At 46.2% G+C, this 26706-nt stretch overlaps 1 protein-coding gene across 3 annotated transcripts in view; it reads left to right on the top strand.

The window, feature by feature from the left end:
- Positions 1-26706, top strand: part of SYTL3 (synaptotagmin like 3) — an 84650-nt gene that overhangs the window by 29325 nt on the left and 28619 nt on the right. For all 3 annotated transcript variants that reach the window (XM_072766899.1, XM_072766908.1, XM_026018742.2), the window contains exons 5-9: positions 1016-1080; positions 18212-18263; positions 19559-19628; positions 21585-21663; positions 25332-25456. In XM_072766899.1, the coding sequence (XP_072623000.1) occupies positions 1016-1080; positions 18212-18263; positions 19559-19628; positions 21585-21663; positions 25332-25456 (391 nt within the window). The remainder of the gene's footprint in view (positions 1-1015; positions 1081-18211; positions 18264-19558; positions 19629-21584; positions 21664-25331; positions 25457-26706) is intronic.

Genomic DNA, 26706 nt, shown 5'->3' with positions numbered 1-26706 from the left:
CATTTACAGCAGTTGTAAGCATTAATTAAGAAAACTGGATTTGAGTTTATATATAGCCTAAAATAACCTTATGGAGAACTTATTTTGATGAATACTTTATAGACGAGAATTTATAAAGTTTTAATTTTTCTTAAAGTCTCAACATCCGGGAATTGGCAAGTTTTGTGGCACATTATTTTAAGGGTGTGAATAACTTGTAACACCTGCGTGTTTATTTATTTATTTTTTACATCCTAATGGATGTCAACAATTCTACATTTCCAAGGTTTTTTGAAGTTGAGGGTGGCTTCTCCAGAAATTTGGGAATTGTCAAGAGCACAAGGTATTTTGGGATTTGGCTTCCAGTAATGAGCAAACAAAGGCCCTGTTCCTCACATGACCAAGCCTGGAGGAGATGCAGGGATGCAGATGAGCCCTGGCAGCAGCTGCATGAAGAGGTCATTTCTCAGGTGGTCCACTTGGACCCAGGTTCCGGATCACCATGAAGCACACTTCAGGTCCTTCCAGGAAACTTCTCAGCTAGTCTGTTAGTTCTTAGTAAACCTTGTGGTTAACACAAACTAACCTTAACATATCCTAGGGACGATCTCCCCCTAGCTAAATAGACAGCATCGGGTTTTTTGTTGACTATCCTTCCTGCCATTATTTACTGCCATAAACATAATTAATTGATCATTTTGATGGTAATTCTGTCTCTCCTTATATATTTATTCAGAAAACACTTATGTACATACTATGTGTTAATCACACACCTATGTTAGTATGTATACATCGTATGTACCTGTTACATATAGGGTAAAATGGACCCAAGCAGAGACTCCCAGCTTTGCTGCTAACTGGTCGGATCACTTAACCTCAATAGGAGGTCTGTAAAGTAGGGGATGGGGCCAGAAATTTGAACACTGAGGACGCTTGCAAGACTAATCTTATGGGATACTATGTACCTACCTCTTATGAGCCAAATACAGCACCAACCACGTCTCTATCTGAGGCTCCCTTTCTGCTTGTTTTCCAGAAATGTGAAAATAAAAACTGGAGAATGGTTCTTTGAGGAACGAGCCAAGAAATTTCCAACAGAAGGTAAATGCTCTGAAGATTTTATCTAAAGTAAAGTGATATATTCCTAGTTTTAAAATATTTGGTGTTAAGACTTTGTATATAAAAAATACTTTACAGGTTGGGGCAGCTGGGTGGCTTGGTCGGTTAAGTGTTGGACTCTTGGTCTCAGCTCAGGTCTTAATCTCAGGGTCATGGGTTCAAGCCCCACATTGGGCTCCACACTGGGCTTGGAGTTTGTTTAAACAGACAAACAAAAACTTTACAGGTCATGGTAGACAGGCCTTTCCCTTCGACCTTCTGCTCTGTTTGGTTGTTTTCCTGCACCTGCCCCCTGGCCCACACTGCTCAGCATCTTTGTTGGTGGTATTCCCCTCTATACCCCAGTTCTAACCTCTCCATGGAGTCTCCCCGACTTCCTGCTTGTGGGAGTGGGGTTTTCCTCCTCTGAAACACCAGCAGCTCTGGTTTGTTCATCTTTTCCATAATTGTGCAAAGTGCCATATGTTATATTATTTGGATACTTCTCTTTCTTTCCATTAGCGGAAACTGTGCTTTTTAAATCATGTTAGCCCCTTATGGCACGAAGCACAAAGCCTTGCTCATGATATTTGATTAAAATGATTGAATAACTGAAGGTTACAGGCAGTGAATGGTATTAGGATTTAGCAGATGTCGATGATTAGGAAGTGAGGGCCTGTCATGACTCTACAAGTGCAAGCACGCACATGGTCTGGGCACCTCGATTATCTTATAAAGTGTTTGCAAAGCTGATGTAACTGTGTAATTGGTAGCTAGGACTGGAAACCATAAGGGAAACTAGTTGTGCTTTGGTAACAGCAGTGCCATATCAGGATGTGAGCTGCACAGACAAGAGAGTAATGTATCTGACAAAGGTGCACACATGCGTCCTCAAGATAAAGTGGAGTCCGCATGCTCTGTGAATCACATTTGTCCACAGTGGTAACACACATCCCCTGCGATGTAGGACAGCAGGGACTGCACGCAAGGAGCCAAGACTGACCTAGAGGGAACAGGGTGACTTGAAACCCCCCCCCCTTTTTTTTTTCTGGAAAAAGTGATCATTTGAGATAAAGGAAGAAGCTATTTAGCCACAACCCAAAATGTGTTGGCAAGGAAAGGAAGCCATTTGTTTGAGCGTTGACGCTCAGCTCTCGTAAAAGGCACTGTTAACTAAGGTTGATATTCATTTGGCATTAAATTCTCTCCTGGATTATAGTCCTGATTCTTCTTACTCAAGAAAGGATGATGTCTCTGCAGAGCTTATTACAAATCTGGAAGGAAGTAAGGTGCTAATGGGCATGCTCAAGCAAAAGAGTGAGCAAGTGTGTATGGTCTCACCTAGGACAGTGCTTCTCAATGCTTTTCCTTACTGCTCTCTCTCCTGTCCCAGCCTTGTTAACACTTTTTCCTAAATGCTGCCTGTCCATGAGAGTTGACTATCCCAGGTATTTTTCTGTTCATGTACTGAGGCCTTTTGGAGCACACTAGGATTTGTTTCCTTTACTAATCACCTTTTTTTTTTGCCTCCCTGGGGCTGTCGTCCCCATTTAGGGCATAATCTAGGCAAGCATGGCAGCAGGAGGTCTAAGTTTTATTGCTTTGTTTTGGGTTTTTAAAATACTTTTTTGTTGGGGTGCCTGGCTGGCTCAGTCTGTAGACATGTGGCTCTAGATCATGGGGTTGTGAGTTCGAGCCCCATGTTGGGGAGTAGATTGTACGTAAAACTTTTTTGTCGGGGGCTGAGGTTTTCTTCAGGTGGTAGTGTCTCCTATTTCACCTGGTTCATACACGGTAAGACTGTAGGGAGTGAAATTTCTATAATTCCTCAATAACAACTCCACTCCCAGGAACCTGTCCTGGGACCTTTTCAACACTGTTGAAAGTTTTAGTATCACTATTTTAATTAGGGAAATTAATTTGCAGGCCAGAACATGGCTGTGTATGCGTGCATGCATGTGCACACGTGTGCGTGCATGTATCTGCATGCTCCTTACCTTCTCATCATCTTTCTGGCACTCTTCCTTTTTTTTTTTTTTGTAAGATTTTTATTTATTTACTCATGAGACACAGAGAGAGAGAGAGGCAGAGGGAGAAGCAGGATCCCTGCTCAGTCCCAGGGCCCCGGGATCACCACCTGAGCCAAAGGCAGATGCTCAACCACTGAGTCACCCAGGTGCCCCTGGTTGCTCTTCTGGTGAGTAGAAGTGAGTGGAAGCAGTAGGCTGGCATGGTGGCCACCTGACATAAGAGGAATAGGATAGGAATGAACCTGAACTCCCAGGTTTTTCTTATTTTGTCCAGTGACTTTCCACCAGAATAAAAATATCAAGAAAAAAAAAAAAGCAGACAATGAAAGTCAACCTGAGAATAAATTACCCTTTTATTGTTTCTCCCAAGGTATAAAGGAAACAACCAGCACAAAAGAAAACACCAAATTCTTGACCCTTCTACAATTGCTTCCTCAAATGCTGAGGTGTCTCATTTTCTTACTGTCTGATTGTAGGCGAGGTGGGCTCAGAAGGCATGGGGAGACCAAGAAAAATGCTGTGCTGGGCCCAGTACTCAAGCAGTCTCGTGAGCACAGGTGGATGGAGGTTGGGAGGCGACGAGTAGGGAAAGGCCACCAGGGTGAGATGATGGCTCATGCGGACAGGTGGCTCTGCACCTTACTGACATCTGTGCTCTACAGACAAGGTAGCACAGAACTGAGTTGACTCGAGTCCATGCGCTGTATCTGCCAAGGGCCAGTTAGGAAAATAGAAATCACGTGGGGATTTGAGCAGGGAGGATCTAATTTAGGGAATTGGTGAAGCAGGTGTTACTGGAGGAAAGAAGGCAAAAAAGGAGGCCTGTGGGCCCCCAGCTGTTGTTTAACTGCAGGAAGCTGACCCTGGGTCACGGGGCGATGCACTGGGTCACCGCCGCCCTCCCGCTCTCTGGCACCTCTGGTGGGGAGCCCACTGCAACCCCTGCTCTCCCATGTGTTTGAGACCGAGATTCTGCGTATTACCTAGTGTTTGCTCTAACAGTGTGAACGCCGCTCTTTCCACCTTCAATATCCTGATTGGAAGTTGGAAAATGAGATGGTCGTTCGAGACACAAAAGGGTGCAAGGCGGCCCAAATCTGTGCCTCTTTCCATTGCTGGACCACAAATTTGTCCAAAATGTGGTGGGTTAAAATAATCGGTATTATTCTATAGGGTCTTTATATATGGCCTTCAGCTGAAGACAGAAACCGGGGCTGGAGGATCTGCTTTCTCCAGGGCTCATGCACAGGTGTGCTGGTGCTGCCGATGACAGGAGACCTGGGGTCCTCCACCCCTGGGGCCTCTGGGCAGGGCTGCTTGGGTGTGTTCACTGTGGTGGCCAGCTTCCCCCAGGGCAGGAGGGCCAGAGAGACAAAGGCAGAGCCCGGCCTTTTTATATTGAATTATTTTTAATTATGGTCAAATATACACAACATAAAATTTACCATCTTAACCATTTTTAACCATACAGTTCAATGGCATCTGCTGCATTTACTTTGTTGTATAACCATCAGCACCATTCATCCTCAGGACTTCTTCCTCCTCCCATATCTCCCCTTTCCTCACCTCTGCAGAACTCCTAGGAACTTCTACTTTTTGGATTAAAATACTTTATTTACTTGAGAGAGAGAGCACAAGCAGATGGATGGGCAGAGGGAGGGAGAGGAGCAAACTCCTCACTGAGAGGGAGCCCTCCACGGGACTTGATCCCAGGACCCCGGATCATGACCTGAGCCAAACATCGACACTTAACAGACTGAGCCACCCAGGTGCCCCTCTATTCTACTTTCTACTTTCTGTCTCTGTCAATCTCTTTTATGGCTTTGCTTCAAAAAGCACATGCTGTCATTTCTGCTGTGTCCTGTGGTGACATAGGTCTGCTCTGTTCAGGGTGGGAGGGATGGCATAGGATACATCAGGAGACCAGGGGCCCTGCAGCCCACCAGGAAGCTGGCCACCCTAGCCTGTATGCCATATCCTAATCCACACACCTGAGACTCATACCCAATTCCCTCCCCCAACCAGTCAGCAGATCCTGACATTTCTGCCTCCCCAGTCTCTTAAATCTTTACCCCACTCTTCATCCCCACTTCTAACACAGTAGCTCCTAGCTGGTCCCCAAGACTCCACCTGCCCTGTCCACATTCCAGCCTCCATTTTGTAAAGAGGGAGCTTTCTTTTCCCTTTTAAAATAAATTGTTCATTATCCAATTATAGAAGTAATGTACTTCAGAATATTTCAGAAATTCAGAACGGTATACAGAAGTCAATAAAAATCCACTACTCAACAAACTACTGTTAATTACATACACACACTCTCTCTCTGTCTTCCAGACTTCTTTCTAGGTGATGCTGTGCATGTGTGTGTGCACATACAGACTTCAATTTTTAAAAAATTATTATTCATGAGAGAGAGAGAGAGAGGCGGAGTCACAGGCAGAGGGAGAAGCAGGCTCCATGAAGGGAGCCCAATGCGGGACTCGATCCCGGGTCTTCAGGATCACGCTCCAGGCTGAAGGCAGGTGCTAAACCCCTGAGTCACCCGGGGTTCCCCCAGACTTAAATTTTTTAAAAGAAGATTTTCTTTTTAAAATAATCTCTACTCCCAAAACATGGGGCTCAAACTCATAACCCTAAGATCAAGGGTTTCATGCTCCGACTGAGCCAACAAGCACCCTTAGATTCACAAATCCTTTAAACAGATTTATGATCACACCATATGTAGATTTTAATCTTCCTTTTAACATTCAATATAGCACAAACATTTTCTTATGCTACTAAAAGCTGTCCCAATGCATATTTGAAATATATCAGATAAAAACAAAAACAAAAACAAAACAAAACAAATAAAATAAAATAAAATAAAATAAAATATATCAGATGGATGCACTGTCTTGTCAGTGAGTTTATCATTGTATTCAAAATTTTGTATCACAGATAACTCTGTGATGAACATCCTGTACAGGTATCTTGGTATCTCTGTTTATTTCGTTTGGATAGATTCTAAGAAAAAGAATGACTGGTCAAATGTGTGAACACTTGAAAGGCTTAGCTATGTTCTGCCAAATTGCCTTCCAGGAAGTGTGTGCTCATTTACACCACCCTGGCAGGGTACATGAGCTGTCCTGCCACGCTCTGGCCACCACAAACTCCTATCCCTTGAAACAGGATTCCAAATTACATTGACTCTGAATGTAAAAGTAACATATATTCATTTAAAAAAAATTGAGAAGTAAAGAAAAGCATAACAAATAATGTTAAAAATACAATGACTTCACCCTGAAAACGTTTAACATTTTGGTGTACATCATTTCTGTTCTTTGGTGAATCCATGTCTGTGAGGGTATATGCGTGTGTGTGAATATATATACAAATATACACATATATACACATGCACACACATTTTTTAAAGTATTGAGATTAAACTATTAAAAATTGATGTTTTTAGGTAAAAATGATTGAATAAAGGCAATTTTATATGAGCCAAGCTAATAGATTTATATAATTGGTACCCAATTGTATGTATAGTTTTATACTATTTCTTCACATAATTTATGAAGAACATTATTCCATATCCTTATCCTTCGTCAACAATATAATTTCAGATGACTACATCTTACCCCAATGTTGGAATATGACTTTATTTATTTATTTATTCATTCATTCATTCATTCATTCATTCATTCACGAGAGACAGAGAGAGAGAGAAAGGCAGAGACACAGGCAGAGGGAGAAGCAGGCTCCATGCAGGGAGCTGCATGCAGGACTGGATCCTGGGACTCCAGGACCACGCCCTGGGCCGAAGGCAGGCGCTAAACCGCTGAGCCACCCAGGGATCCCCATGACTTCATTTATTGAACCAAATCACTATTGTACAGTGAGGAAAATTCCAGTTTTGAATTATGTTTTTGGGAGTTTATAATATCAAAATAATAAATAAAAGTGCAATGGACATCTTTGTAGGTAAATCTTTGGTACATCTCTGAACATTTCTAGAAAAAGAAGGATAAGATGAGAGGTTAGGAACATTGCCTCTGGGAAGGGTGTACCCTCCTTACCTGTAGGGATTATTCTTAAAACAATCCAAACTTTATCAGTTTGATTAAAGAAAAAAAAAAAAACGTTAGGGTAATCTGAAACAATTTACTGTTGTTTTCATTTGGATTAATCTAATTACTAGGAGAGTTGAATATTTCCTACTTGTTTGAACTTCTGGCATTCTTTATATGTTAAGGCTCTTAGCTCTCTATCCTGTTAGCTGCACCTAATCATTACGTTTTTTGACATAAGTTTTTTCTTAGATGTATTCAGTCAACTCTAATTTTTCTGCTATAATCATTTGAGGGTTGGAGCTATGAGTGAATAAGTGAGTGAGTGAATGAATGAAGTAAGGATGGAGCTACTTGCAGACCCAAGGCGATGTTCTCTGTAATAGTACCCAATACTAGAACTTAGCTGGGAGAGCTGGGAGCTCTCTCTACAGAGAGCTCTGTTCCTCTTTAGCATCCAGAAACTTAGAGCCAAATTTCATGTCCCATCAAAGGAATTCCAGGAATCATTCTGCCCTCTGTCACCCCGCTTCCTTTTTATATGCCTATTTTAAGGGTTCTATTGGACATGTGCCATTTAAGGTAAATGCTCCCCAAATTTCCTTGAAAGTAGACAAAGGATAAGTAATAATCCAATAAAGAATAACTGATATTAATTGTAGCCGTTTGTTGTGTTACTTTCCCAATCCTTAAAAAGATTTAAAAGCAAGAAAAGATGAACTCCAATTTTTCATTTTGCAGCTAGATGGTACAAAAAATATTTTAAATGTTTTGCTTTTCTTAATTTTTTTTTTCTGATTATAGACTGGCTTCTTCCCCCCCTCTAAGATTTTGTAATTTGATATTTGGTTTCATTGTCTTAAAATAATTCCTTGTATACCGTAGTTGCAGTTCATCTGGGGTGCATCAGAATGATCAGAACATAGAGACCTTTGTAGGGTCTGAGTGTTCCGTAGGTAGCTAGCTACCCAGCCATCTGGTATCATCACCTCCTGCCTCTCCACCCTCGGGCAGTTGGCCATCTCTGCACTGAGGGTTTTTACTGTGGCTTCTGGGAACCCTGCTTCAGGATCAGCAGCAAGCTGTTTCAAATTCAAAGTTCCTGATCCCATGGGACCAGGTGTGACTCAAGAATATGTATTTAACAAGTCCCCAAATAAGTTTTTATGCATGTTAAGTTTGAGAGCCACTGGTAAAGTAGCAAAAATAATAAACAATTTATGATGACACTTTTCTAGATCACTAATAACAGAACCGAAACTGAAAACTGATCTTATTTTGGGGGGCATCTGCTAAACTTATAAAGACAGCGCCCTCTTCTGGCTCCTTGCTGTGAATGTGTGTTTTACTTTCTTTGGGTTTCTTGGGTTTTGTTTTTTAACAACCGTGACATTTTATTACTTGATCTTTGAGTTTAAGGGCAGAAAGATGACAATATTATTTTTTTCAAGTTTCTATATTTTTTAGTTACTATATTTTTTCAAGTTTCAGAATGGTTAAATATTATATATAAACAATTTGTTGTGACTTTTTAAAAAAATTTTTAAATTTATTTATGATAGTCATACAGAGAGAGAGAGAGAGAGGCAGAGACACAGGCAGAGGGAGAAGCAGGCTCCATGCAAGGAGCCCGATGTGGGACTTGATCCCGGGACTCCAGGATCACACCCTGGGCCGAAGGCAGATGCTCAACTGCTGAGCCACCCAGGCGTCCTGATGTGTTTGTGTTTTTGTAACTCATTCCCTCAGTATTTATTAGGTATCTACTAACCTGACATTTATTTTATTCTCTGTATGAATTTTGTTTTGATGATTTGATACATATAGATATTGCAAAAAATTTACCACATAAGGTTTGTTAACACATCCTTCACATCACACAATTATCATTTTGCCATCATTATGGTGAGAACACCCTGCTCTCATAGCAACTTACAGTATTGTTAACTGTGATCACCATGGTGACTATATATTAGATTCCCAGAACTTATCCATTTTAGAGAAGAGAGAGTGCAATGGGGAAGGGGCAGAGGGAGAGAGCGAGGGAGAGAAGCCCAAGAAGACTCCACATCAAGCGTGGAGCCCCACACAAGGCTCGATGTCATGACCCTGAGATCATGACCTGAGATGAAACCAAGAGTTTGACATTCAACCGACTGTGCCACCCAGGTGCCCCAGTATTCCATTTTAATATATACCACATTTTCTTTAACCATTAATCAGTTAAAGGACACTTAGTTTGTTTCCATATCTTGGCTAGTGTGAACAGAGTTGTAATGAACATGGGAGTACAACTATCTCTTTGAGATAGTGATTGCATCTTCAGATATATGCCCCGTGTGGGATTGCTAGATCATATAATAGTTCCATTCTTAATTTTTTTGAAGGAATCTCCACACTGTTTTTTTTTTAGATTTATTTATTTATTCATGAGACACACACAGAAAGAGGCAGATACATAGACAGAGGGAGAAGCGGGTTCCCCGCAGGGAGCCTGATGTGGGACTCCATCCAACATCCTGGGATCACACTCTGAGCAGAAGGCAGACGCTCAACCACTGAGCACCTAAATGTCCCTCCACACTGTTTTCCATATGGTTGTATCATTAGTGTTTTGATTTGCATTTCCCTAATGATTAGTGTTGTCGAACATCTTTTCATGTGCTGATTGGCCATTTGTATATTGTCTATTGAACGAAGTCCCATGCCCTTGTATAAAATTGGGTTATTTGGTCTGTTTCGTGAAAAAGAAGAAGTGTGCTGTAGGGATCCATACCAACCACACTTCCCAATTTCAAAACTTACTATGAAGGTACAGTAATCCAAATAGTGTGGCCCTGGCATAAGGGCAGGCAAAGAGACCAGTGGAAATATCTAGAGCACCCCTAAGAAACTCTTGAATATGTAGCCAAATGACTCTAAACATATCATTCAAGATGGAAAGATCAGCCTTGTTAGTAAATGGTGCTGGGAAAACTGGAGATTCACATGTGAAAGAACGAAGTTGGACCCCTACCTAACACCCTACAAAAATTAACTCAAGATGGACAACAGACCTAAAACTATAAAGCTCTTAGAAGAAAAACTCAGAGGGAAGGAAGACATTGGCTTTGGTGGTGATTTCAAGATGTGATGCCAAAGCCACAGGCAACAGAAAGAAAATGGACAAATGAGGCTACAGAAAAATGAAAAGCTTGTATATCAAAGGACGCTGTCAACAGAGTATAAAGGTGACCCATGGAATGGAAGGAAATAATTGCAAATCACATATCTGATAAGGGATTAATATCTAAATTCTTTAGCTTAGAGGACTCCTAAAATCTACATTCAATTTTCAGAGAAAATCAAAGAACACCAGAAAGCAATCTGTTGTCCCCAGGTCCTCAACAAACCTGCGCCAGTTGCTATAACTAGCAGCCTTAAGCTTGTCTTCGTGGAAGAGTTACTGCTCAGCTCCTGGTGATTGTTATTAACATGGAAGCCATCCAGAATTTCTGTTGATAGAATATAGGAAGCTTAATTAAGAGAAAAAATTATTTTTTCTCTCTTGTGACTAAGCAGAAGAGTAATGTCTAATAGCAAAAGGACACCGGATGAGAGATGTTTTCTGCCAGCAGGATTATAAATCTACTATTATTAATTTTTGTTCTCCTGGAAGGCATTAGTTGCTGATTCATGGTTGTGCACTTTGTCTTCTTTCATCCTGGGGTAGTGGCTTGGCTCCAGTGCTGTTTCAGCTCAAAGCTTCTCTAAGGACTAAAATATATTTAAAAATGGCTCTGGAATCCAGCTCCAAAACCATCTATGATGGGATATCATGATTCTTCATATATTGAGGGATTTCTAGGTCAAATTTTTTAAAGACATTTTCCATTTTGCACATGTGAGCCAAAAATTAGTTTGAAACTTTGTTGTTTTAGGGACTTTTTGTTTCCTATTAAGGAAAATGTCCTAAAACACACTGTAATTGTCTAACACCCCTCTGAAACCCTGCTTTTTTATTTGCCTCTCCTAGAATTTAGAATACTCAAGCTCTAGTGTGCACCAACTATCAGAACTGCCATATACAGTTGTGTGGGTTGAACATTGTATTAAGGAGCCACATCTAAGTGGGAGTACAGTTCATACCATAGACATCTGAGATTTGTGTGCTTAATGTGATGATTTTTCTGGAAGAATCAGCAAAATAAGTTGTTTTAACAAAATCCATAGGTTGCAACCAACTCCTAGGGGTCAGACAAAAGTATTTTGAGGAAGGGGCACATTTGCATTATTTCCAGGGAGGCTCCATGTAGAGTAGCCCCACCTGTCTTTTGCTTTGGGTCACACCTGGAATTCCAGGGTGTGGTTTCCTACCTAGGATGCTATTGCGCCCTGCATAGGCAGCAGCAAAGACGTGGTAATGGGCCAGGCCACCCTCCTCCACAGCTGGATCCCACACGACTGTATGGTCATGTATGACTTTTCTAACAAAGGGTAGCTGTGGGGATCCTTCGGTGTAGTAGGGGAAGTTCATGGTAATGTCTTGGAAGAAGAAGAACCCACACAGATCCCATAGTTCAGAACATGAGGCCACTTGGCCACTGGACATGATTTGCTGGGTTGGCTGAGTTGCCCTGGATCGTTCCACAGAGTCTATTCTGTGCCTTCTTTCCCATGAACCATGTCACCTAAGTGCCAAGTGTTAGGGGAGCAGGGCATGGCAGCTGCTGCAGGGCCAGTGGTCCAGGGCACCGGCAGCTTGGCAGTTAGTGTGCTTGACCAGCATGACAATGGAGCCCAGCTGAGATGGGCATCCATTCTATAAGAGTTTTCATGAGCAGCTGATATAAGATGCCTTATCTCGATTTTTTTTTTTTAGATCAAGAAGTAGTGCATAGGTTGATAATGACTTGTCACACACATGCTTGTGCCAGCTGCAGGACTGGCATTAGATCTAGAAACCACAGGTGCTCTGTGGTTGGTACGGATCCCTACAGCACTGTGAGCTCCTGTGTGTGAGCAGAGCTTGTGTCTTCCTTACCTCTGTAAAGTGCTCCTTTGTTTTCTACTCAGTGAATGTGAGTGAATGGGTGAGTCACATGTAAGCCAAGTTGTGAAAAAAAAAATGATGGCTGTCTCTTTTTAAAAAAAGATTTATTTATTTATTGGAGAGAGAGAGAGCACATGCAAACTCAAGTTGGGGGGAGGGGCAGATGGAGAGAGAGAGAGAGAGAGAGAGAGAGAGAGAGAGGGAACATCTCAAGTAGACTCCATGCTGAGCTCAGAACCAACCTGGGACTTTATCTCACAGCCCTGAGATCATGACCTGAGCTGAAATCAATCAAGAGTCGGATGCTTAACCAACTGAACCACCAAGTGCCCCGGTGACCTTCTTTTCATACGTGTTTGGTCATATGGCTCAAATGAGGAGCTAATGCTGATTGTTAAGATAGTTCTGGTTGCTGCTGTTGTATTTATAACCACCCCACACAAGAAACTCTCTGCTGGTGCTGGCGACATCAAGATATGTAAGACGAGACCTGTATCCTCAAAGTGTTCACTGTCCATTCGGGGAGACCGACACAGATGCTCATAATCACAGTGCAGTCGGAGGAATGTTAGTGAAGTGTGTGTGGCAACCGTGAAGGGGCCAGCCGGGTGAGGACAGGCTCAGGATCCCGGAGAGGAAAGCACTAGCTGAGGTGGGAAGGCACGTGAGCAAGGAGCATGGAAGAACAGTCTAGTGGACACCAGGCATCTTCCCCATGACCTAGGATGGGACAGGTGATACATACTCTAAATAGTGGAAGGTGACCCTGGAGAGGCAGGGAGGGACTCAATCACAAAGGACCTCTATAAGTCTTTTCCTCTGGTTATTAGAACAAACGTTGGTGGCTTCAAACAGCAGAAATGTGTTGTCTCACTATTCTGGGGGCTGGAAGGCCAAAACTCAGATGTCAAGGGGCCACTCCCTTGGCCAGCTCCAGGGTAGGGTCTCTCCCTGCCTCTCATAGCTCCAGCTGCCTCCTGCCTGTCCTTGACAACCATTGGCTTGTAGACACATGACTCCAGTCTCTGCTTCTGTTGTCACATGGCTGTTTTCACATTGTCTTCCCTGTGTGCCCCTCCACCTCTGTGTCCATGTTTCCCCTTTTTATAAGAACATTAGTCATATTGGATTGGGGCCTATCCTAATGACCTCCCCTTAGCTTGCTCTGCAAAGACTATCTCCAAATAAGGTCATGGTCACAGGTGCTAAAGATTAAGACTTTGGGGAGCCTGGGTGGCTCCGTCTGTTAAGCATCCAGCTCTTGATTCCAACTCAGATCATGATCTTAGGGTTGTGGAATGGAGCCCTGTGTCTGGGTCCCCACTGAGCGGGGAGTCTGATTGAGATTCTCTCTCTCTCCTTCTCCCTCTGCCCCTCTCCCACTTCAAAAATAAATCAATAAACCTTAAAAAAAAAAAAAAAAGGTGAGGACTTCAACATGTCTTTTCAATTGATACAACTCAACCCATAGCAGCCTTGGCTGCTGGTCGAGGATGTTCATTCATTATCTGTTGTATTCACCTAGACAGTGAGCTGTAAGCAAAGGACAGCACTTCCTGTGCTCTGGAAGGGGGTTGGAGGGGGAAGGGGGCAGGGCTAGGAGAGACGTGGGAGCCTGAGGGGGGCAGGGGAGGCACTGCTGGCACCCTCCCAGCCTGGCCCCTCTGTCCCCGAGGGCCCTCACACCCTAGGCTGGATGCCCCAACCCAGGGGCACAGGCTTCATTTCTTGGTTTAAGCAGGGTGAGATACCTGTGACAAATAGAAAGCATTTCTCAATTAAGAAATCTCAGAGTTGGGATCCCTGGGTGGCGCAGCGGTTTGGCGCCTGCCTTTGGCCCAGGGCGCGATCCTGGAGACCCGGGATCGAATCCCACGTCAGGCTCCCGGTGCATGGAGCCTGCTTCTCCCTCTGCCTGTATCTCTGCCCCTCTCTCTCTCTCTCTGTGACTATCATAAATAAATAAAAAAATTAAAAAAAAAAAAAAAAAGAAATCTCAGAGTTTCCAGGGAGTTGGCCATTGGTTTATAAGTGGTTGTTTTCCCCCCTCGCTTTTTTTTTTTAAGATGTTATTTATTTATTCATGAGAGACACACAGAGAGAGGCAGAGACACAGGCAGAGGGAGAGGCAGGCTCCCTGCAGGGAGCCCGATGTGGGACTCGATCCCTGGTCTCCAAGATCACGCCCTAGGCTGAAGGAGGCACTAAACTGCTGAGCCGGGATCCCTGGGTGGCTGGGCGGTTTGGCGCCTGCCTTTGGCCCAGGGCACGATCCTGGAGTCCCGGAATCGAATCCCGCGTCCAGCTCCCAGCATGGAGCCTGCTTCTCCCTCTGCCTGTGTCTCTGCCTCTCTCTCTCTCTATGTCTAATAAATAAAAAATCTAATTCTTTAAAAAAAACAAACAAAAAAACCTGCTGAGCCACCTGGGCTGCCCTCCTCTTTGCTTTTAATCATGAAAATTTTCACACTTGAGAAAAGTGGAGAAAATGGTAACCGCCCCCCTGCCCCATGTACCAGTCACTGGTCTGCTCTTCCCTAACTTGTTTGTATCCCCCTTGGTAGGCAAGTTATGGTGCAAAAGGCAGTTTTGTCATTTGTAGACAGTGACTTTGGGCCTGTTGCAGAATGTCCCTAAGGCTTAGTTTTCACTGATGACATTGAAATGACATCCGGTGACCACTCAAGAAGCACATGCATGTGGAGCGTGGCACACAGCACAGGGCACACAGTCAGCTGCTAGGGGATGGCAGCTGTGCCTTCGAGAATGTGCCCTGGAAGCCTAGGCTCCCCACCCTGACCCACAGCTGCTCCTTTGCAAAGCGTCTGGCCTAATGAGGCAGCCTGAGCAGCACAGCAGGGCCACTGCTTCCAGGCACCCCACCTCTCAGGACACCTTAGAGGGCACCCTTTTATCAGCATTTCCTCCCTGAAGTTATGTGTGTTGTTATTTTATTACTTTTTTTTTTTTTGAGATAGAAATCCTGTGCAAGAGAGGGAGCCGGGGGAGGAGGGACAGAGGGAGAGAGAGAATCTCAAGCAGACTCCTTGCTGAGTGTGGAGTCCAGTGTGGGGCTCAGTCCCTCAACCCTGAGATCATGACCTGAGCCAAAACCAAGAGTTGGACACCAATGGGCTGAGCCACCCAGGCGCCTCTGTTAGGTGCATTTTTATATTAACAGAAAGTAGATAGTGCTTTTTAAGGAAGCCTTTGGTAAGAAACAACTAAGGGAATAGAGGAGAAAATTACCATGGAAATAAACAGTGAACAGACCCAGCCACAGAGCAGCGCTTCCCAAACTTCAGTGAACAGACTGTGGTTGTGCACAGTGCACTCTGCATCACTGACGGGCAACACGGGGGTGCGGTGGGGCCTAAGGGCCAAACCTGTCCCTCTGCCTGTCTTTGTATGTCCTGTGAGTTAAGAATGAGTTTTACATTTATGAATGGCCAAAAGAGAATAATGTTTGTAACCCATTAAAAAGCCATGAAATTCAAATTTCAGTGTCCACCAAGTTTAACTGGGGCACAGACGCTCTGTATTTTTAAAAATTTATTTTTAAATTTTATTTAAATTCAAGTAATTAAAGTATAGTGTCTTATATTAGCGTCAGGGGTAGACTTCAGGGATTCATCAGTTGCACATCACACCACATGCTCGTCACATCGCGTGCCCTTCTTGATGCCCATCCCCCAGTTACCCCATCCCCCCCCCAGCCTCATCCCCTCCAACAACCCCAATATTGTGTACGCCTGCTGTCCCATGGGGGCAGAGGACAGAGACTGCAGAGAGCCTAGAATACTTACTTGGTCTTTACAGGGAGAGGTTGCAGAGCCCAGTGTGGCCGGCCAGGCCCGATGCAGCCAGCAGGGGGCAGCAGAGAGCCGTCTGTGGCCAGGCCTGCCCTGGGCCCTGGGGTGAGGGGTATTTGGCAATGGGGTGTAGGGGACTAGGCTTAAGTCCAGGACGGAGACAGGGGTTTCAGGTAGAAATGCCCAGGCAGTGGGCACCAGGAGATGAGATGGGGGTAAGTGGAAGTAAGTAGACAATGTCTGGGGAGGGGCTGTGAGAAGAGGAGCTGCTGGAGCCTGCAGGGAGGGAAGCCAGCAGGAGAGCTGGGCCCACAGGGGGTGTGGAGGCCCAGGGACGCTGTGTGGGGCTTGGACTTTGGGCAGTGACAGTGGGGAGTCACTGAAGGGCTTTAGGCAGTAGATCCATAGCATCGATGGGGGTGGGAGGGGTTGTAGCTGGTGGCTGTGCCTTGGGGACACTGGCACCACAACCCAGGGACAGATGATGAGGGTCTGCAGAAAGCAGGCAGTGGGAAGGGAGCCACAGGGAGCGAGCCGGCCAACCCACAACAGGGCTCGGCCAACCCACAACAGGGCTCGGAACTCCCCATCCCTTGGGTGTTCTGTGTTTTCACCCGGGACACCGTGGATAAACAGTGTCACTAATTTTTCTTTTTCTTTGCCTTGTTTTGCTCTGCTTTCATGACAACCGCCCGGCCGCGATGCAGTTAGGGTGGTTCTCTTTTTCTTCTGGCCTGGATGTTTTCTTCCTAGTGGCTCCTGCGGATGTGGGCTCTCATCCACTACCAGCTGATTCTACTGGGGCAGCTCTCGGCCTTTGGGGCGACCTCTCTGATCTGACTTAGGGAAGCATTTCTTCACAGGGGAGGGCTCACAGGCTCCTTTGAGAATCTGGTGAACACCATCATGAACCTCCTCCCCACCGCAAGGCACACAGACAGGTAGACTCAGACTTTGACTTATGAGTTCAGAGCTCACGCACTCCCCGAGGCCAGTTCCAGTTAAGAACCCCCGCCCTGGGGCCTGCACCACTTAGGGATCAGCTGGGGGTCAGCTCCTTCTGGCTATAAGATTTGGGCCTTGATGTCAAAGACCCTTGCCTTCCCCCTCCCAAAGCCCTCCCCTACTCTTCTTCATGACTTATGGAGATACAAATGCATATGTAAGTTTTTCTTTGGAATGGATTAAAACCTTCAAACACACAACACGGGAGCTAGAGGGACTAGAGGGACCTCTTAGGATGGCAGGTCTGGTGGTTCTCAGCCGTGTGTTGGGCAGTGTGGAGCCCGGTGGGAGACTCCCCTGGGCAAGGCAGTCTGCTTTCCAGCTTCCCAGCTTGGCTGAAGAACCTCTTCCTAAGCGCTGGGCCAGGAAACATTGTGTTCACAGGACTATGGACATGTAGAGTTCTATTTTGGGGCTCTTAGTACATCATAAAATCCCCTTTCCTTGAAACAAAAAGAGTACTATATGAGACATAGTCTTCTTTAGGAAATTATTAGCCTCTATAACTAGAAATAAGTAGATTACATTCTTTAACAGATTAATTTAATCTCCATAACAAGGACTGTTCAAAGGAATATAGTCATTCAATTATTAAATGTTTCCAAAGGACAGATGGAAGCTTGGAAGCTTCGACTACTTTTCAAATTTTCCAGATTTAGAAAATCTAGCCCAACGTCAACTTCTAATAAAAGGAGTCATTCCCAGAATTTATGGTCTCTCCGCCTGTGTGTATGCAGGCGTTTTTAACAGCCGCTTTCGTGGGATGTAGTTTATAGAACATAAACTTCATCCATTCTTTAAGTATATAATTTAATTATTTTTAGCAAATTAACAGAGTTGTGCGACCACCATCACAATCGAACTTCAGAGCATTTCGATCACCTCAAAATGGTCTTTTACTTTTTAACTCCAAGAAGTGATGTTAGACGCTGAATCACTCAGCCACTCAGGTGGGCGTGATCCTGGAGTCCTGGAGTCGAGTCCCACATGGGGCTCCCTGCATGGATCCTGCTTCTCCCTCTGCCTGTGCCTCTGCTGCTCTGTGTCTCTCATGAATAAATAAATAAATAAAATCTTAAAAGAAGAAGAAGAAGAAGAAGAAGTGACGTTAGAAAAAGCTGCTAATTTTAATTGATTGCTTCCTGTGTTTGCACCACCAAGGTTGTCTTCTTACTAATGAATGACCTTTACTGGTATCTCTTCCAGGCAAACATGGGACAGCCGGAGCAAAGCTCTTGCAATCTTATCAGGAGCTGAGGTGAGTGCTGTACTAGGGCAGACTGTCCTGGTCCCTCCAGGGCTGAAGAACAAAAGACCCTGAAAGAACTTCTAGATCTCTTGACTTTCAGACGTGGCTGCTTTGGAATGTGACTTTTTTTTTTTTTTTTTAAATGATAAAGTGCCTGGAAAAGATTGAAACAGAAATATTTCCAGATTCTTAGGAAGAGCCTTCTTGGGAGCTAGCAGAGCATTTTCTCACTAAAGGTTTTATTTCTTAAATTCTCCTGAAATGTGGTTAAGAAAATGAGATATTATTTTTGATGGCATTTTAAGTGAAATTCTAAACCAAGCATTTGCTTTTAAGAGTCATTCATATCTCCAACATCATGCCCGGTGCCTGACATCTCAGACATCCGTGGAATAAAATTGGCAGCAGTGAGGAATGGTCTGCAAGATGCTAACTTCTTCATATAAAATCCTAAACACCTAGCGCTCTGGGAGCTGGCAACAATTCACACACCTGATTGCACCAAATATATTAAAGTATTACTGAAAACTCCCCATCCAGTTCTTTTTTCTTGGCCCAGAATGAGACTTTGCAGTCTTCGGACTTCTCCTCCTCCTCCTCCTCCTCCTCCTCCTCCTCCTTCTCCTCCTTCACCTCCTTCACCTCCTCCTCCTCCTTTTCCTCCTCCTCCTCTTCCTCCTCCTCCTCCTTCTCTTCCTTCTCCTCCTTCTCCTCTTCCTCCTCCTCCTTCTTCTCCTCCTCCTCCTCCTCCTCCTTCTCCTCCTTTTCCTCCTCCTTCTCCTCCATCACCAACTGCCACAGGGGACCACGCAGGGAGTCTCGGCTCCAGAGCAGCCAGGCTGCTTTAGACAACACAGGTGGAGCACCAGGGCTAGAGCAGGGGCAGCTCAGTGCTCATTTGCCACATTCTGATACCAGGAATGCCCTGCCCAGAGGAGCAGATCCAGGCAGGGCTGCCGGGATCCTCTTCTAAAATGTGAAGAAGTAAAAAACAAAACAAAACAAAAAGGCAGGGATCCCTGGGTGGCGCAGCGGTTTAGTGCCTGCCTTTGGCCCAGAGCATGATCCTGGAGACCCAGAATCAAATCCCACATCGGACTCCCTGCGTGGAGCCTGCTTCTCCCTCTGCCTATGTCTCTGCCTCTCTCTCTCTCTCTCTCTCTCTGTTTGACTATCATAAATAAATTTTTTAAAAAAAGGCAGAGAACTTGAACTATGGGATAATGGCAAGTCCTGTGTGTTTGCAAGACTAATGGTTGGATCATTCATAACCCATTTCTTATTCCTGTATTTTTCCTTGGCAGCAAAATTTCTGTGGTTCCTCCCACCCCACCTCCTCTGAGCGAGAGCCAGTGCAGTGGCAGCTCTCACAGGGTAATGTGTCTGTTCTGTGTGCTTCCCTGGGGAAGGGGAAGTGGGAGAGAAGTGGAAGAAGAAGGGGGTCTTAAGGTTGGACAAAGACCTTCAGAGTGAAGGGATCCACCTGTGGCTGAAGCAGGCCATGGAGGGAGCAGAGAATGGAGGCTGGAAGTGCTGGGTCCTGCCTGGTATCTGTGCTTCTGGCATACTTTGGGGGTCATGTGATCATCTGCATTAACAATGACTCACCTCTGCACCCCAACATCCCCACTTGCATCCCACATCCTGACCCTACCCCACATCACCACCTGTACCCCACATCTCCACCTGTACCCCATGTCCCCACCTGTATCCCACACCACCTGTACCCCACTTCCCCACTTATACCCCACACCCTCACCTGCACCCCACTTCCCCACCTGCACCCCACATCCTCACCTATGCCCCACATCCCCACCTGCATCCCATAACCTTACCTGTATCCACATCTTCACCTGTATCCCATGTCCTCATCTGTGCCTGCATCCCTACCTGTACCCCATATCTTCACCTGCATCCCACATCCTTGCCATACCCTGCATTCCTACCATTTTATTTTTGTCATTTTGTTGGCTGTCTTCCCTATCTGTGCCCTGTGCCCTTGAGTGTGGGGTTCTGGATAGGCTGCAGTGTGTCAGGGGTCTCTGGGGATATAAGAGAAGTAAATACAGGTTGATCCACAGGTGTATGATTCATAGGTGTGGGAGTGCCTGGGGTGTGTGTTTGTGTATATCTTTTGAGTATTTATAGTTTCTAACATAAAATAGACCAGGACCATTTCTGTCCACAGAAATTAGCGGTGTCATCTTAGGGGAGTTATCTGGGTTCCCACTTGGGAGGTAGAAATAATTATACTCCTCTGGCTTGCTTCCCATGGCTGGTGTGAGAAATTAATGAAATAATGTCTGTGCTGGTACTTGGAAACTATAAAGTGCCATGAAAATACATGGTCTTGATTATTTTCATTATCGTTAGTCTGTGAATTAAAGAGAGTAACTATATCTGTACATAGAAGGGCATATTCATATGCTAGTGAGAGAGAGGGTATATTTATTCCTTTTCCAGTTTCAAACTGAGACCCTGGAATGATCTTCAAAATTATGTTCTACTTTCTCCTTAAGATTCTGAATCCTCCAAAGTTCCAGCATGGATGTGCTCAAGACATATTTCCTGGATGGATGGGTGGAGGGATGGAGGGAAGGAGGCATTGAAGGTGGGAGGAGTGGGAAGAGGGAGGGAGGGATGGAGGGAGGGATGAATAGATGGATGGAGGGATGGATAGAGAGGTGGATGAAGGATGGATGGATGGACAGGTAAATGGAGGGATGGATGGATGAATAGGTAAATGGAAGGATGGATGAATGGATGGTTGGAGGGATGGAGGAATGGGACTTGAAGGGGAAAGTGACCCCCTTTCTGTCATTTTAGCTTCCTTTTTCTTCTTTCTCCTGCTTAGAGAGGTGGAACGAACTCCTTGGCTCCAGGCTGGTGCCCTGAGCCTGGTACCACCCATGGCCACCATGTCATATGCCTTCTGCTGTGGTGGATCCTCTCTGTGTGGAGTTGGGGTGGGGTCACGCAAGAGCAGGTTAAAGGAGCAGGAGTCTAGCTGAGTACAGTGTGAGCCAGTGAAATGTTGCTCATTATTCCCGAGGTGATAGTTGTCATGTCAACACCCCCTGCTGATGCCCCTTCCTTAAACCCAGGTGTCAGACCTCAGAGGAAAGCAGCTGAGTAAGACAGTCCCTACCTCTTGAGAGGACAGTGCCCTCTCCTCTGCAGACATGCATGCACACACACCTGCACACACCCTGAGCCCCCGCACTCCACTCACACCTGCCCGTGGTTGGGGGTTGGCAGCCTGAAGGCTGCTGGGGCAGACACACATCTTCAAATATAACTCTCATCCTCTCTCCTCTGTCTCTGTTTTAGTTACAGGAACTTGGTCAGTTTAAAGGATTTAATAAGTCCGTGGAAAATTTGTTTCTGTCTGTTACCACCCACATGAAAAGTAAGTGGATGCCTTTCCATGTGTTCTTCCCACCGCCAGCCAGGCCAGCCAAGCCCACCGGCGGGGCCTGGCCGGGGACCTCGGTCTCCAGCTCCTGGGGGGACCACAGCCCCAGCCCTTCACCACTCCTCCCACAGAGCAGGCCTCTGGTCTCCTGGGGGAAGAGGAGACCCTCAGCCCCCCGTTTAGCCCAACGGTGGCCCGAACCTGCCAGAGCTCAGTGCTACTGGGGAGGAGCTGGCACGGACCTGGCGGCCCATCCAGGCACTCCCACAGCCTCTCCCCAGGACCGAGGAAAACAGTGGGGTGGGATGGCTCCAGGGAATGAAGTCCGGGGGCTTTCCGGCCAGGCAGGGCCCAGAGCCTGTCATTCCCATGGAACCACTTGTCCTTTCTTTTGGCCTTGGTCAATTTATCTTCTTCAATGAGCCACAATCATGTGATTTGCAGATGCCAGGAACCCAAACCCGTCACTGCTTAGAATCTTGCCTCTTTCAATGTTTTTTCTGCTCGGATATTCTTTCCTGTTTATCTTAAGCTGCAAACCCCAGAGAAGAGCCCCCCCACTCAGGCCTGCGAAGGTGCCTGGAGCAGGCCAGGCACTAGGAGGGATTGGGGGTTATCAGGCATCCACTCCCTTTCTCGGTGCTTCTGCTTGGCTTCTACCCACGCTGGTGCATTTGGATGGGCTCAGCGTTGTCCCTTGGCCTTGAGACAGTCTCATTATTGGATTTGAATTAGTTCTCTGTGTTCCACTCGAGCCCTTCCGAGCTGCGTCATGACAACTGAAATCAAAGCACCACTCTTCAGACAAGCAGAAAGGTGACCATCCCACCAGACAGTCTGTCTCGAATTTTGTGCCACTTGCTTGCTAATAGAGCTGGGAGGGTCCAAGTCACCCCGCTAGGCTGCCGGGTGTTCGGACGACGCCTGCCCTCTGTGTGCACCAGCCTGGGACGCCGGTTTCCAACTGTTAACAGCTGCCTGAACTCTGAGCAGCTGGCTCTGTTCCTGTTGCCACTCTTCTTGTCGAAACTTCTCAGCGTCTCTTTCTAGAAGCACAGCCTTCCCCAAATCCACACGGCTTATGTGAATTCCCTCCCACCACTGTATTCCGGAATCCTGCCTCAGCATTAACTCTGACCTGGTAATCCCTCTGCCAGACACCCAGCGATGCAGGACACAGGTTTCATCTTGTCCCATGTCACGCTCGCCCTCTTGCACATGCTGGGACCCACACGTGGGAACGCTTGGGTGTGCTTACATACCCAGAGCCTCACCTGGACACAGGCTCACATGTTTGAGATTCGCCAGTTTAATACTTTGAGTGGTATGATGATGCCATCAGTATAAATCAGCAGACCCAGGTGGACAGCCGGGCTAGTCCCCGGGGGTGGGAGATTCAAAAGATTCAAAAGAGCAAAGCAGTCTCTGCCATGGGGTATGGATTGGACCCCTTAACCTGAATCCCCTTCCCGCTTGCTCAGGCTCTGGTGTTTCATGGCATGCCGAGACCTCAGCCCAGAGGCAGGGATGAAAAGACACAGCTTTCTGGGCCCCCGGGTGGGGGGAGTGGTCTGCCCACCACCTCTTCCAGGTGCTCCCGCTGCTTCCATGGGGAAGGGCACAGGCTGCATGCGCTGCACCCCGCCTCTGCCTCTGGGCACGTAGCGGGCCTGGGGCTGATTCCTGTTTCTTCAGGTCCCGAGCTATTGTGCACCTGTCCCTCTTGATCCCTTCTGCTGCCTGTTTCTTACAGAAGTGGTACAGCGGACAGCCTCTTTCTGGTGTCACCTGGGATCTGTGGGGGACGGCTGGAGGGGACCTTGCCCTAAAGAGTTTGGGAAGCTGCCCCAGAGCTACGACCTCTGGTAGCTGATGTTGCCCGGTGGAGCCAATCCGATTGGAATAAATGAACAATTCCAGCCCTTTTGATCATGGCTGCATTTCTAGAAGATTCCAGCACTCTACCCCCCTTAGAAGGGGAAGAGGAAATAAGAATGTTGATTTTCGCTTCAGGATCATTCTGGGCTGTTACCTTTCCTTTTCACCCGATTCCAGACCTACTTGTTAGAAGCAGAATTGCTTAGGAGGCACCCCCACCAGCCTTGTCTGTGAACATAAATGGACCAGATAAAGACACAGGCTTTGGGGTGAGTGCCCAACAGAGGGCAGGGGGATGACCCCGTCCCCCAAGGTGGGGGGTCTTCACCTCCTGGGGGCTCTCACACCCTTCATAGCTGGGCTGGAATTTGGCCATTCGAGGAGTTCAGGTCCACTGTCAACATTGAGGGCCTGGTGTGCACTGGGACCCTGCTAGCTTCTGGGCACAGAAAGATGCCCCATGGTTCCCAGATGCTAGACTTGAGGACAGTGTGGACAGCAGTGTTCTCAGAGAGGAGAGGTTGCACACATCCTGGTGGGAAAGAAGATGCCCCAGGGCTTTGGGGGGCAGGTGAGGTTCTCCTCTAGAGAAGAGAGATGCTCTGCAGACATATGCCCGGGAGCACATGTGGGGGATGCCTAATAAATAGCATCTCAAGGAGCGGATCAGAGGACAGGATGCTCTGGGGCCAGGCTGTCCAATATGCTAACTGCATATGGCTCTGGAGATGTGGCCTGCCCGAATAAAGGGTAAAATATACACCAGATTCCAGAAATTTACTGCTTAAAAAAAGAAGTTAAAACTCAGTTGTACAGCACAGTAATGTTGAAACAGTCTTACATGGTGGTGGGTGGTAACTAGACGTAGGATGGTGATCATCTCGTAAGGTACCCCAGAAACTAGTATTATGTGTTAGTTGCCGATTAAACATTTTGTTAATTTTGATATTATATATTTTAACAGTATTTTGGATATATTGTGTTAAGTGAAATATAGTGTTAAAATTAATTTTTACCTCTTTTTAAAATGTGGCTACTGGAAAATTTGAAATGACATATATAAGCCACATTATATCCATCAGAGGGCTCTGCTCTAAAGATAGTTTCAGGGTCATCTTTGAGACAGACAAGGACCCCATGGAAGAGGAAAGACATTTTTGGAGGACAAAATCATTTTTGAGGTGGTTGCTTGCTTCTGTGTGTGGATTCCTTCCTTCTCACTTTATTCACCTTTATTCTCAACCGGTATTACATTACAAGAAAAGTTGTATTTTCAGGGTTTGCTTATTAAAATAATTATAAGGGTACCCTGAATTTGCCTCCACCTCTCCTCAAAAGGTCCCAAGAAATGGTATTTAGTTATAAATCTTTATAAGAAACCCCTAAGACGTTGGCTGATTTGTTAGGCTGTCTTTTTGGTGCTTGGACAACTGGGTACTCATGGCATGTGCCCAGGATACAGCGTAACCTGGCTGGATGACCTCCCCTGCACTCCCGCCCTGATGGTGGCTGTCTGCCCACAGAGGCAAGTGGCCACACCATCACCCCTGAGAATCCAGCTCCTCTGTGCTGTGCATGGCAGTGTGCTCCGTGTCCAGCACACGGTGTCTGGGGACACATCCCTGGACCCCAGAGCTCAGGGCCAGCCTCCCCATGCTGTAAGCCTAGCCTACAGAGACCTTGGGGTTTCTCAGAGTGTGGTTGCAGGGAGTCCCAGAGGAGGGCCCTAGGAGTCTGTCAAAGATGTGTGCTCCCACCTGTCATCCCTTGTATTTGTTTTCTAGAGCTTTCCAAGTCCCAGAATGACATGACCTCTGACAAGCAACTCCTAGCCACGGGTCCCAGGCAATGTGCTAGCCGGACGGAGAGAAGGAGCCAGTCTGACACTGCCATCAACGTCACCACCAGGGTATTCCCCAAGGCCACCAGGCCACCATGAGAGCTACTTCTAGCCCATTTCTCTATAGATTTAGTTTGCCTTTTATCTTAAGCAGTCCGAAAAATGTAATTATAAGCCCCTCTCTCTTGGGAAGGCCTGGCCAAATGATGGTCAAATTTCAGGGTCTATTTGGAAAATAGTTGAGAGCAGGGAAAAGCTTCTGCCTAATGCCAAGCCCCCAGAGCTTCCAGGTGTCCACTGGGACTCCTTGCCAGCTTCAAGGCTGCTCCAAAGGCAAAGGGCCCACCTGCAGGGCCGAAATGTGCCAGGTGGTTCCTGAGGTTGAAGACCCTCATGGAGAGTCAAGAGGCTTTCCTACTCCCAACACCCTCAGGTTAGAATCTCTCCTGGTCTCTGCTAGAAACCACTAAAAACGCCACTGCTGCACGACCACGGGCAATCACGAGGGAGGCTCTCTCCAGGTATCCAAACCACAAGAGAGCGCACCTAATAAAGGCTTTTAAGTAAATAATTAGTCTGGCTTTCCACCAGGATTAACCAAGTCTAAAGCAGATGCTCTGGCCCAGGACAGAAAGCGCCTTTAGAATCAGAACACCTGGGTTGTAGTCCAGCTGAGGTGACCTGGCTAGGGCAGGTGTCCTATATGGGTCAATATGTGGTCAACATGACCGCTCTGGTGGGCTGAACAGGACAGGTGCCCCTTCCCTGCAGCTGTGGGCTCTACTCAGGATGTCCCCAGACTGCTTGAGCCAAGTGGATTAGATTAGCCCCACCTCCTGCTGGAACTTCCACACACAAGCTCAAGGTTTCAAATTCTGCCTCCGTTGGGGACCCCTCTACCTTGGGTATGTCACATGAAGGCCCTGAGCATCAATATGCTCTTGGTGAAATGAGAATGATAATACTCGTTCTGCCCAAGGCCATGGGCTGCTTGTAAAGATCCCCAGAGATAATACAGCATCTAAATTGCTACCTAAGCCATCTAAATATACTATCTAAATTGCCAGTCTTTCTTACTGTGTGCCAGACTCACTCAAGGCTTTCCTCGGATCATCTCGTTTTATCCTCACACTACCCCACACTATTGCGTTTGGCCTTGTTTTACATTTAGGGAAACTGAGGCTTACGGAGATCAAGTCACATGGCCTTGGTTACACAACCAGAAAGTGGTGGGCGGTCTTGGTTTGGAGGCCAAACTCTGGAGCAGCTATTCGCAAGTTGAATGCCTGTGTGAGTCACTCGGAAATGTTGAAATGCAG

The sequence above is a fragment of the Vulpes vulpes genome, chromosome 1 (assembly GCF_048418805.1).
Source record: "Vulpes vulpes isolate BD-2025 chromosome 1, VulVul3, whole genome shotgun sequence".
In the NCBI taxonomy this organism is placed as follows: domain Eukaryota; kingdom Metazoa; phylum Chordata; class Mammalia; order Carnivora; family Canidae; genus Vulpes; species Vulpes vulpes.
The sequence above is the reverse complement of the archived record's forward strand: the minus strand, read 5'-3'. Positions and strand labels throughout refer to the sequence as shown.